General features: G+C 44.4%; 1 protein-coding gene across 1 annotated transcript; it reads left to right on the forward strand.

The window, feature by feature from the left end:
• Window positions 1-4: 4 nt before the first annotated feature.
• On the forward strand, window positions 5-8,199 carry LOC104463190 (thiosulfate sulfurtransferase-like; the record flags this gene model as incomplete). Its single annotated transcript, XM_010075415.1, has 2 exons — window positions 5-191; window positions 7,901-8,199. Coding segments are annotated over 2 exons (486 nt in total), but the record flags the coding sequence as incomplete, so codon positions are not given.
• Between the last annotated feature and the right edge of the window lie 3,662 nt (window positions 8,200-11,861).

The following is an 11,861-nucleotide window of genomic DNA, read 5'->3' on the forward strand; positions in this document are numbered from 1 at the left end:
GAACTGGGTGAAGGAGGGCCACCCCGTCACAGCGGAGGTCAGCCAGCCCGCCCCAGCCGTCTTTAAGGCCAAGCTGAACATGGCCCTGGTGAAGACCTTTGAGGAGATGATACAGAACGTGGGGTCCCTGCGGTTCCAGGTGGTGGATTCCCGCCCGGAGGGCCGGTTCCGGGGGACTGAGCTGGACCAAGGTAATGGAGGTGGGAATGCCACCTGCACCCGAGCGGGATGACTGTCAATATTAGTCTGGATGGAACAACTCCTCCCAGCCAGCAAACAGATTTCTTAATGCACAGGCACGCCTCAGCATAACTTGTTGATTTACCTTAAGGGATCCACAGTTAAGAGTTTGGATTTTCTTGTAGTTGGTTGTAAAGTTGCAGAAGGAAGTTGCAGAAGAGGTCTGCAGTCAGTTGGCTCCAGGATCTCCCATCCCACACCCTGCAGAAGTTAATCAGACAGAATGCAAACATGGGAGGTGAGAGCTCCCAGGGATTTGTTCCGAGTCCTATCTAACACTAAGAGACACGCACAAACTATCAGTATTCATACAGGCATCTCTCATCATACTGAATGCACCAGCAAAGGCCCACGTTTTAGGCAATACAGTAACCCAAGGGACATGTTCTTTCTTGCTCTGGTTCCCAGCAAATAGAGAACTTGCTTGAGCTGATCTTTGTCCTTTTGCTCTCTGCCCTTAAATCTAACAAGCTTAAGTAAGAAAAGCCTCAAACCCTTCCCGAAGGTATGGGCAGTCAGCCTCTCTCTTTTGGATGTCACAAGTAACAGGAACAAAAATTTATTTTGTTACCTCAAACACTGGACACACAAGCAATAGGGGTGGGAGAAGTCCTGTGCAGTGATGACAGCTGGTACTGCAATGTGCCTGGAATGAAATTCAAGTTGGTTGTTACAGGAAACCCTTACTGTGTAATTTAAGCCTTAGTATAACCCAGAATAAACTCTCTTCTGAAAGGGAATCACAGAAACGGTTTGAAAGGAAAGGCAGAGTTTCAGAAACAAAGTACCGAAGAGCTCCACAACAGTTGTTGGGTCTGAGTTGAGCTCCCCACTGCAGGAGCAGGTGTGCAGCAGGCTTCTGTAGTCCTGAGGCAGTGCTGCACTGCTGCCTTGCGGGTCAATTGTCATTCTCTTCTGACTGCTTTCTTACGTGTGTGCAGCTCTACAGCCATTGAGTGTGACACCGTGTCCTGAAATAAATTCCTGCACCTGAATCTCAAGAGCATTTGGCTGTAAATGGCTCTGTACACGGGGTTCGCATAAATGTCTACAGTGAGCCCCCCCAAACACACTCAACCTGTGCAAGACAATGTCGAAGGTGAGAGAGGTAACGGAACTGACAGAGGAGACTGTTGCAGGGAGAGAGGGGGAGTTAGGCTTATTGCTCATTCTGTTTCTTCACCTATTGCAGCCCATCAAAGTGAAGGTTGAGTTTTAACTTTAAGATGTGAATAAAACACTCCTCTCTGGGAGTTGGTAGGTTTTTGCGTTCTCTTTCCCAAAGTGGGAGTTGTCACCAGTGACAAATACCACAGCCCTTGACAGTGTCTTGAAAACAGATTTTTCCTTGGAAATGAGTCAGCATGGAACAGTTTATTTGTGGTGGTCCAGTTTTGCTTTCCACAGCAGATCCAGCAGGATAAGCACTCCAGCTGCAGCTGCTTGTTCCACAGGAGCTTGACAGCCTTCTGAACCAGGCTAGCCAGTAGCTGTGCTACAGCCAGCAGTGGGTAAAAAGCAGTGCTTACACCTGAAAGAGCAATTTAAAATCAATGCTGATAAATTACAGGGGTCATCCGATCAGGGAGGAGACACATTGCCTGCAATTTAGAGAAGAAGAATGGTCTTGAGGTTAAGGAAATTGCTGCATTCTCAGGTGATTTCTGTTTAATTATTGCCTCAGCTCTTGACTTCCTAATTAAGTCAATTAATCTCTCCAGTTCCATGAACTCCACCTCTAAAAGAGGCTAATTTCAGCTGACTCTTTTGCCTCTTTAGTTTTTCAGTTCCTTGCGGTAAGAATTAGTTGGCCCTGTTTTATTTTTATGCAGCAGCTACCTTGATGGGTTTTAGACATCTGTAACATTTAAGATAAGCCATAATACACAGCTAATTTTTAGTTGCTGGGAGAGGTTTACCCAGGTTGCCCAGGTAGAGAAAGCCACGTCTTATAGATGTTAAATACATGTGTTGTTTTGGATGAAAAGTCTTGGATGTTCATCCATGGTGTGCAGCATAAGCCCGTGAGATGTGCAGCACTGAGTGGTTAAAGGTGTCCCCCCACAGTGCTGTGTTTCTGGAGGAACTAGCCACTCAGGCCTGCTCGCTAGCTGTGATTCAGCAATGGCCCAGCCAGGTTCTGCAAGGGTCTGCTTACGCCAGTGCTGTAGGGTGCAGGTCTATGGAACCAGCCAGAACTCGGGCAATCCAGAGGCAGATGATAAATATAATTACATGATGGTTACCAGTGCTGACTCTCTGAGTATTGGGCACTGCAAACTGGGCAACAAGAATTATAGCTGAACAAATGCATACAGAAAAGCTGCAAATTTCTGAATTCTTGTGCAGACAGCTGAGAAAAGAGGAAAGTTGCCAGACAAGAAATCCATTGTCTAAAAAAGAAAGTAAACCCAAAGTAATTTAATGAGCTTCCAACTATTTTTCTTCTCATTCTCAGCCCTTGGGTAGTCCTTGTCTCCCTTGTGCACACATAGCTCTTAAGGTTTTGCCCATTTTCCTAGCTCTCAGTCCTCCCTGCCCTAAAAATAAAGCTTTTGCTCAGCTTGACTGTTCAATGGCAGTGGGAGCAAGAATGAAATTTTGCTGCTTCTTCCCCCTCTTCTCCAAGTGGAGTTGGCAGCTGGGAGTGGACTGGCTCTATTTTGACCATGAAGTAATACTCAAGGCACAACATAGAGAGTGAGAGACTTCATTAAAGTATTTTTCAACCCACAGGAACCTACAGTCCAAAACTGTCCTTTCTTATGATGAGGCTGACAAACAACAGCTGCTAGAATTAGCATAGTGGCCCTGCTGGTTCTTAGAGTTGACTCTTCTGGCTGTATACACATACAGTATTCTGACGTTGGTAGCAAAGGCCTATTGATCTGACTGTGAGGATGTCTCCGGGATCTAGCCAGGGCCAAGCTTGAGGTATTCAATCCAGTGAATTCACGGTAGGTTAGGTGAGATCACTAATGCTCCCTTCCAAGGCATACAATTTGAATGAAAGAGAGCAATTAAAAAGGAAAAAACAGAGGAGGCATTTTGAAAGGAACAGCTATCTGCAACCAGCCAGTTCCAAGACCACAGGGAGTTAAATGTGGACAAGGCACATCTTTTATCTTTTTGATATTAAGAAATTCCATCTGTAACTTCCATCGCAAAGGGAAAGGCTAGAGAGAAGGGGCTGTAGTCTTAGCTAGATAAACAGCCAACAAAAAACCTATGTGTTTAAGCAGACAACCTTAACAGATGTGGAAAAGGGGATTAAGCAGTGAAGAAGATAACATATTACAGGTTACAAATTGTGAGGTAGGTTTGCCAGAAGCCAAGCTGAGTGAGACTTGGCAAAAGGAATTAAAACAAACAACAAAAACTGCTGGAGCAAAGTGAATAAAAAGAGAACGAGGAGAGAAAGAGTAAATAGGGTTGCTTGCAGTTAGCAGGGGTTCCAGATGAAAGGTTATTTGTGTACAATTTGTGTACAGCCTCAGAATTATACTGAGACTGTGCTACCATTTTTTTTTTCTCCTGAGGATAAGTCTGCAGAGTAGAGGGAGGGCTAGCAGGAAGAAGGGGAAAGAAGTGGAAATCGTAATTTCTAAAGAGGGATCATAACCAAAAGATATCCATGTGCTCAATTCTGTGAGGCAGGCCATCTCCATCCCAAATTTGTGTCAAAAATCAGTCATGTGACATTGCAACTCCATAAGGTGAGAATTTCATAAATTTAATCAGAGCATGGTTCTTTAGGACAGAAACACTAACAAAGTTTGTATTTGTATTTAGGATAGGAGGTACAGCACAACCTAGGCAGCTGTTGATCTATTATCATAACATGGATAGACTGAAAGGCTTTCAAAAAACTCTTCAACAAAAAATATTTTAAATGAAGGCACAATTGAATAAAATACCTTGGTGAACTTGCACTGTAGTTAAGGACTCTGTTTCCTTGCCAACATAATTGATTTGCCAGATAAGAGAAATGGGAACATGCGTGCCTGGAAGTTATGTCTGATCTTTTATTCCAGCCATTGGAAGCACCTACGAGGTAGACTTGTTCTGTTTGGACTTCATTAATATTTTGGACATAATATTAGAGGGGCAATTATTAGTTCAATGTGAGAAGAGGGCAAATAGCACCAGCACTGTCAGATTCCCAAAAACTGACAGAAAGGGAGACAAGAATAGCTTGTGCTGAAAGCAAATCTGTGCAGCTGGAAGTTTCTAACATGGTCCCATCATTATGCTTCTATGTTTTATTTCATGTTTTTCTAATCATTGAGGCACTGAAAAGAGGGAGTTGCTACTGAAATGTGATTCAACGCAGCTTTGGGAAGGTTTAAATGGTCACATGGGGAGTATTATGTGAGGTACCACCTGCAGTGATAGAAGTGACAGGAAGTATAATGCTACAGAGAGCAAGGTTGGATGCTTAGTAGCCAGAAACGCTTAATTGCTTGTGTTTCTTTTACAAGCTAAAGACCCGCATTTGGAAGCAATAGAAGAGGATAAGACTTGGATGCATTAGTTGGGTGCAAGAACCTCAGATGTGATTTGGCCTTTACAACAGCAATTATTAACTTCCTTGTCTGCCAGATGAGATGCTAGGAAGTGCTACTTCCTTATCCAGAGCCTGGTGGTCACCTAGAACTGTTTCTGGGGTGGCCGCGGCAGTGAAAAGTGTTTCTAATGAGCTCTTGCTGGGTTTAGGCTAAGGGCATGAAGCTGTTGGGAGTGATGAGTGCTCACCATCAGTATGTTGGAGCAATAGCAGAAAGGGAGAAAAACTATTTCAGCCACAGGGCAATGTGAGCTCAAGGATAAATGGTGTGTGGACTGACTGTGACAAACTTAACATTGGAAAATGAATATTCCTCCTCACATGAGCAAGGAGGTGCTTCAGCGGGAAGTTTTGTGACAAGAATCCAAACTGTTTCTGAGATGGATGTTTTTATGAGGAGCCTATAAAGTGATCACTGTAGTGGCTGGCAGCCAGGCTCTGTAATCTTAGGGTTCCTTCCTGGAGTCTTGAAGGGTGGCTGTGTGAATCTGGCATGGAGTATGCTCTGTGTCATATGAGGAAGGAGCAGATGTATCCTCTCCCCTGTTCAGATCCCAGCTGCGTCCGGCCCTGCCATCCAGTCCTGTGAGTCTCTGCTCTTGTCCTAGAAGAAAGAGCTGATAAAACTTCCTCAATTGCTCAAGAGCACTTCTTAGGCAGTCCAAGGGATTGTGGTTGTGCAATGTCAGCTCTTTCTTTCAGCTGAACACCCACGTCCGTGCATAAATGCAGTTTCTACAGAATTACCCATCTTTCACTCATAGAGTGCAAGCGGTGGTCTCTGACTCCAACAAACTTTTGAATCTCTGCAGCGAGGAAGTCTTCCTATAGATAAAAGTTAAAAATGCTCTAAAATTAGACTTTTTTTCAGATCTGATCAGTTCCTAGCTGAATCATAGAATCATAGAATGGCTAGGGTTGGGAAGGACCTTAAAGATCATTGAGTTCCAACAGGCCTACCATGGGAAGCGGACACCCTCCACTAGACCAGGTTGCTCAAAGCCTCATCCAGCCTGGCCTTGAACACCTCCAGGGATGAAGACTTGTTTAAGGGTGGCGACTATATGTCACAGCAGTCTCCAGTAAGAGAGGGGTACAAACCTACCTATTTTAAGATGTGTGAACAGGCTAGAAAAGCAATCATGACCATGGGGCCTGGGAAGCCCAAGAACTGAATTGGTGTCCCAGAAAGCTTCTTTGAGCAAGAGCTGGCCCTTCTAGTTCAGCCCTCAGGACTTCTTGATCTCAGTACACTTCCCACAGCCCTAGGATGGCATGAGAGCATTGTTCTGCAGCTCTCAAACTTGTCTGTGTTGAGGTGATCACCAGCACTGCACCAGCAGAGACTTGCAGGAATCCCTTGACAAATGACAGGGTCAGGACCATTCAGTCTATGGGAAAGCAGTAGCCTCACCCAGGCATGTAACTCTCTATTAAGAAGCTTTGCAGTCTGAAAACTACAAACAAGGTTTTCTCACAGTCATTTTTTGTATTATTTTTATTTCCCCTCTGTCATACAGACACTATATTAATGAGTATAGGATTTACAATTCTCTGTACTGAAGTGATGAGCTGTTGTTTTCTGGAAGTGAAAAAAATGTGGTGAAAGCATCAGTCCAAAGCACTGCCTTTTTTTTTTTTTTTTTTTTTACTGAAAATAATAATGTTAGTCTCTCCAGAAGTCATCAGTTTTTCTGCTGACTTGTCCCGGTAATGCTAAACACTTCTGAGGGATGGATGAGGTGACTAGTAGACAACAGTGCCAGATTTCTATGTTACTCAGAGAGGATGAATCGAGAGACAAAGAAGGTCCATCTGGAACAGAAGGAGATTTTGTGAAGCTGACTCAGGGCAGCTTTGGTTGTCTTTAGGCTCTCACACTCTGTCCAGCAGAGCAAAAATCCCCTCCTCAGTACCCCACCAAAACCCTGCTTTCCCCTTATGGCATATCTCATCATGTCTTGACATCACTCTGCATGAGTGATGAGACTGCAGTGTCTTTATGATGTGTGATGTCAATCTCTGGCTCAGTATACTTTAATCATTTGACTATGACAAAGGTTCCCTGCCCCAATCTCTCTTGTCTCCTAAGATCAGTTACCCTGATGACTTAGGCAAGTGGAAAGCTGTCAGTGAAACAGATTACTATTTGTGGGACTTCCGGGGCTGTCTCATTAGAAGCTCAAACCTAGCAAGGAACCATTCCCTGAAATGCATTTTCAACATAATATGTAATGTTTCCTGCTCCAATGAGGCTTGATCCAAAGCTTCTCAAATTCAGTGAAAGAGCTTCCATGGAGTGTAATGGACTTTGATTAAGCCTATTGTGACAGAGGTTGAATTTCAAGGGCATGATGAAAATTTTATCCATCTTATTTTTATATCTGCTTCTCTGTCTAAAGACCTTGTTCTTGAGATGCAGCTTTCAACTTGCCTGAAGTGGTCAGTTGTACCAGTAGAAAAACAGAACCCATGCTGATTTCATCCATGGAGTGGATAAAAAAAGATACAAAATCTATTTTCTCACTTATCTGACCCCCTTCCCCTGGGATAGCTGCCTCAGCAGTAGTGTGGTTGACTTTAAGATTGCTTTTCTGAAATATGATTTTAAAGTGACACAGGAATAAACTGTGATCAGATAACTACTTTCACAAATTCCACATACAAGCCACAGTTCCTGCTTCTGAAAGCTGTGTTGGTACACACTGCTGGCATACTTGGGGAAGGTCAGAAATGCACTGCTGCATTTCTCTTTACAGAGATCCCCTTAATGCCTTTGTTAGGATCTGTTCTGTTCTTTGGTTCTTGTCACATCTAGGGCTTCTTCAGATTCCTACCTCTCACTGGTTTTGGGAAGGAAGCTGGTTTTTGTCTGGAAGCTTTGACTTCAGCAGAGTTGAATAATCTTTGTCCTCTTTTTAGCCCCATACTGCTTTGCATCTTCATCATCACCTGAAGCAAATGATCCAAATCTCTTGGAGAGAGTGGGAGTATCTGCAGTGATGTCTCTTTGATGTCTCTTTTGTAGGTGTCTTTCATCACCTACATTAGTGTCTCCCTGCTCATGTTTCCTTTTCTTGTTGACTCTTGCAGGGCTGGAATCTGGTCACATCCCTGGGGCTGTGAACATACCCTTCCGCTCATTCCTAACAGAAACTGGCCATGAGAAGAGTATTGAGGAGATCCAAGAAATATTCCGTGAGAAGAAGGTGGATCTCTCAAAGCCACTGACGGCCACATGCCGCAAAGGTGTCACGGCATGTCACATTGCCTTGGCAGCCTACCTGTGTGGCAAGCGTGATGTGGCTGTTTACGATGGTTCCTGGTCAGAGTGGTTCCACCGTGCCCCAGCTCGCTACAAGGTCTCTGAGTTGAAGCGCAACAAGGCCTAGAGGGAGAGCTGTGTCTTGGGCAATGACATCTAGCGGCTGTCTCCAGCCCAGGGTACAGTGAAAGGGAGGAGGTGAATGTAAAGAAAAAACATGCTGACATATATATTTTGACAGTTTTTCTAAGAATGATCAGTGGATTTCTATCAATCTTTTGAGTCTCACAATGAATAAAATATACTTCTGAGATGACCCATCTGTGATTATTTCTAATTCTTCTCTGTTGGTATGTGACTTGCTTTTGCCTGGTGGGAAAAGCAGCTTTGCAACATGAAGGAGAGTTGCACTCTTCCCTGGAGACTTGCAGAAATTCCTGTGGCCAGGTGAGACTCAGGTCCATGGTGGAGCAGAATGGATGAAAAGTCTGGGGTTAAAAATAGCACTGGGTGCTGGACACAGGAGGGCCAAGCTGTGGTTCTGTCTTTGAGTCAATGTAAGACCTTTTGCCAGCCCACCATCTCCCCTTTTCTAATGTGGAAAATGGGGGCACCTTCCTCTTCCTCTCTGATGGTGGGGTGTCGCAGTTTGACGTGGATCACAGCCAAACACCATTCAGCCACTCACTCACCCTCCCAAGGTTGGGGCGAGAATTAAAGGGGTAAAGGGAAAAGAGGCTTGTGGCTTGAGATAAGAACAATTTAATAAAAAAACTGCAACAAAACTGAAAATAATAATGATAATATGTACACATGAGTGATACACACTGCAGCTGCTCACCACCCAATGAGTAAGGCTCAGCCCATTCCCAGATAGTGATCTCGGAGCAGAGTCCCAAAACTGCAATCCTGGAAAAGAGAGAAGAGCCTGAGTGTCTGAGAGAGCAAGAGCCAGCCAAGAGAGCAAGAGATGACACCGAGAGGGATGACCCAGAGAGAAAGGGGAGAACTTCCACACAGAGCCTCATCTATACACTGGTCATGACGTGCATGATATAAAATAGACTATTGGCCAATTTGGGTCTCAGTCCTAAACCTAAGATCAAATCCCAGGCTAGTAATTGGAGCTGTGCTCCCTCCCAGCTTCTCCTCCACCTGCAGACACTGGCACAGCAGAGAAGCTGAAAAGTCCTTGATTGTCCTGGCAGCAACTATAAACACCAGTATGTTATCAGCTGCCTCCTCAGCACAAATACAGAACATAGCCTCACATCAGCCACTGTGAAGAAAGATAACTGTGTCCTAGCCGAAACCAGGACAGGGTGTCAGTGAGCTCATGTGAAGCGTTTGGAGGTGCTGGAAGATCCAGTTCTGATTAAATACAGCCTTGTTGATTATCATGACTGTGTTATGAAAGTCTATCAAAAATCCTGTGTAGGTGATGAGAACTTCTGGGCACAGGTGTTTCATGAGACATGAGCCTTTTACTTTCCTCCTTGTTTTTTCAGTCAGCAACGGTGACCCTGATCTCTGCTGTGTTTCTTCTGGTTCCCATGGGGACCACAGCTCATAGACAGAGGGAGGGTTGTTTCCTAGCAACTGTCTCTGCTCTTCAGCCTTCATCCCACCTCCCCACCTGGACATCAGCAGGACCTGCCTGCCTGTAGGAATCACTGTGCCACCGCATCAGGGATCATGGAACAAGTGAGAGAGGTACTTATAGAAGAGTCTTTCCCTCTTGCTAAATCCTGGATTTATTTTTTTTTTTTAATCCAGTGTCATTTTGACACCCATGGGGCTTCTCAGGTCTGGAAAGTCACTGAAATTTTCCCATATTTTTGGAGGCCCAGACAGATGTGGAAGGCATATGAGGCCATTCTTGACCACATCTGGTGGCTGGTGAGAATGGCAAACCAATTCCTACACCTGTCTGAAGAGGTTAATTATCTGCCTGGGAAAGACAGTTCCCTTTCTCCTCCATGGCTGAATGTCAAGAAACTCAAGAGTGTTAGGCTCTGATAAACATCGGGTTTTTTGGGTTTCTTTAATTCAGAAAGAAAGATCAAGTTTAATCATTTTTAGCTCTTTGAGCAAGACATGTCTTTTCTGGTATGCCATCTGTTGTCCCTCGCAGAATTGGCTTAGCAAAGGAATAAGCAGGTATAGGTCTGTGGCTTCTGTTACCCAGGAGGATGGTAAAATGGCCTTAAAGTCCTTCTTGGCATCAAGACTTAGGAGTCCGAGTGGTGCTTTGACTTTGGACCTTCAGGCTCAGAAGTAAAATGAACAACAAGCAGTAACAATAACATCGTATACCGTTACAAACTAAAAATTAGGAACAGTTGCAGACTTCAGTGTCATTTTGTCCAGGAGGAACTGGGGAAATTAAAGTTATCGATGCATGGGGTTTGGGAAGTGAGAGCATTGCCTCGTTACACAAAAGTTCTGCTTTGTTGGAAGAAATGGGAAAGGAGGAATTTCTACAACAGACTGAAAAGTTCTTGCCACTGAATATAGTAATAATAACAGACATGTTTTTGTTTTAAGTAGGAGGTGGGAGTTAACACAGGAGTTTATTTAGCAACACAGATTCCTACACTTTGGTCATGTATAAATGTTTGGGTCTTCTTTAAACAGAATGAAAAGCAATACAGAAAAGCAGATCCTGCCCCGTGGGCCGGGACTGGTTTCCTCTCTTCATCTATTGTGGCCCTGTTCTTTTTATGGGAGAGGTTCTGTCTCTTAGTACATGTGTAGAGCACACAACACTGACTCCTGGAGTCTGACTGATACAGTAGCTTCAGCTTCAGTATCCCAGTATTGTACCAGACATGCTGCTACGAAGTACTGGCAGAGCGTAAAACACAAGCTGCTGGTTCAAGGCAGCCGTGGTAAGTTAACTTTGAAGCAGAGGGCTTCCGGCCCCATCAGCTGGTGTCTTCATTCCAATAACTAGCCTCAAGAGCAGAAGGTAAGCAGATATGTCATGCCATGAGCTAATTTGACAAATGCAAACATATATCCCTACGTGATCCAGATCCCATTTGTACTGCTGCTTGTGACAGCAGGCTCACCATTATCATATTCACCACCGTGGGCCGTGGCTTCAGTTGTAACCCATCACAGGTCTCACCTGGGCTAAGCATGTAGGTCACACTGGGATAAGGAACACAGACCATCAGCAGGACGTGACTGAGGGTTACACAGACATTTCCTCTGCAAGAAAGACATGAGCTTTCTTCTAGGGCAAGAGGCAGTTGGCAAAGGCTGGGTGTTGGATCAGTCACATCAGCAGGGCTAGCAAAGCAAAACAGGATAGTTTGTGTCAGAATCAGGGATGAAACCCTGTCTCCAGCCTGTCTCTCTTCATTTGCATAGCCAGCATTTCACAGGCATTTTATGTTTATCACTTCCTCTCCCCACTTTTTCTGGCCTCACTTTAATGCACCAAAGGAAAGAGCTGTTGTAATTGCACAGCACATGACAAGTTTGACATCTTTAAGTGCTTCAGAATAAAAAAAAAAAAAAACATTTTCACTGAGGGTTTTTTTTTTTGCATTTTGGCCTGTGTCTGCACCACCACCTGTGAAAACTCTTGCAGCTCTGTATTCCCCAGAGGCAGTGGTTGGCCATGTCCTAGGCAGGCTGTCCCATGTGAGCTGTTAAGGTGAAATCCTGCAGGATTTCTGTGCTTTTTTAACCTGAAAGGTTCATGGATTGTTAGACCAACCATGTAGGCAGGCAGGGACAGCTCTGTCTTGATCTGGGAAGGCGTATAATACATTTGTG

This window comes from Pterocles gutturalis, unplaced genomic scaffold, assembly GCF_000699245.1.
Source record: "Pterocles gutturalis isolate BGI_N339 unplaced genomic scaffold, ASM69924v1 scaffold23692, whole genome shotgun sequence".
Classification (NCBI taxonomy): Eukaryota; Metazoa; Chordata; class Aves; order Pterocliformes; family Pteroclidae; genus Pterocles; species Pterocles gutturalis.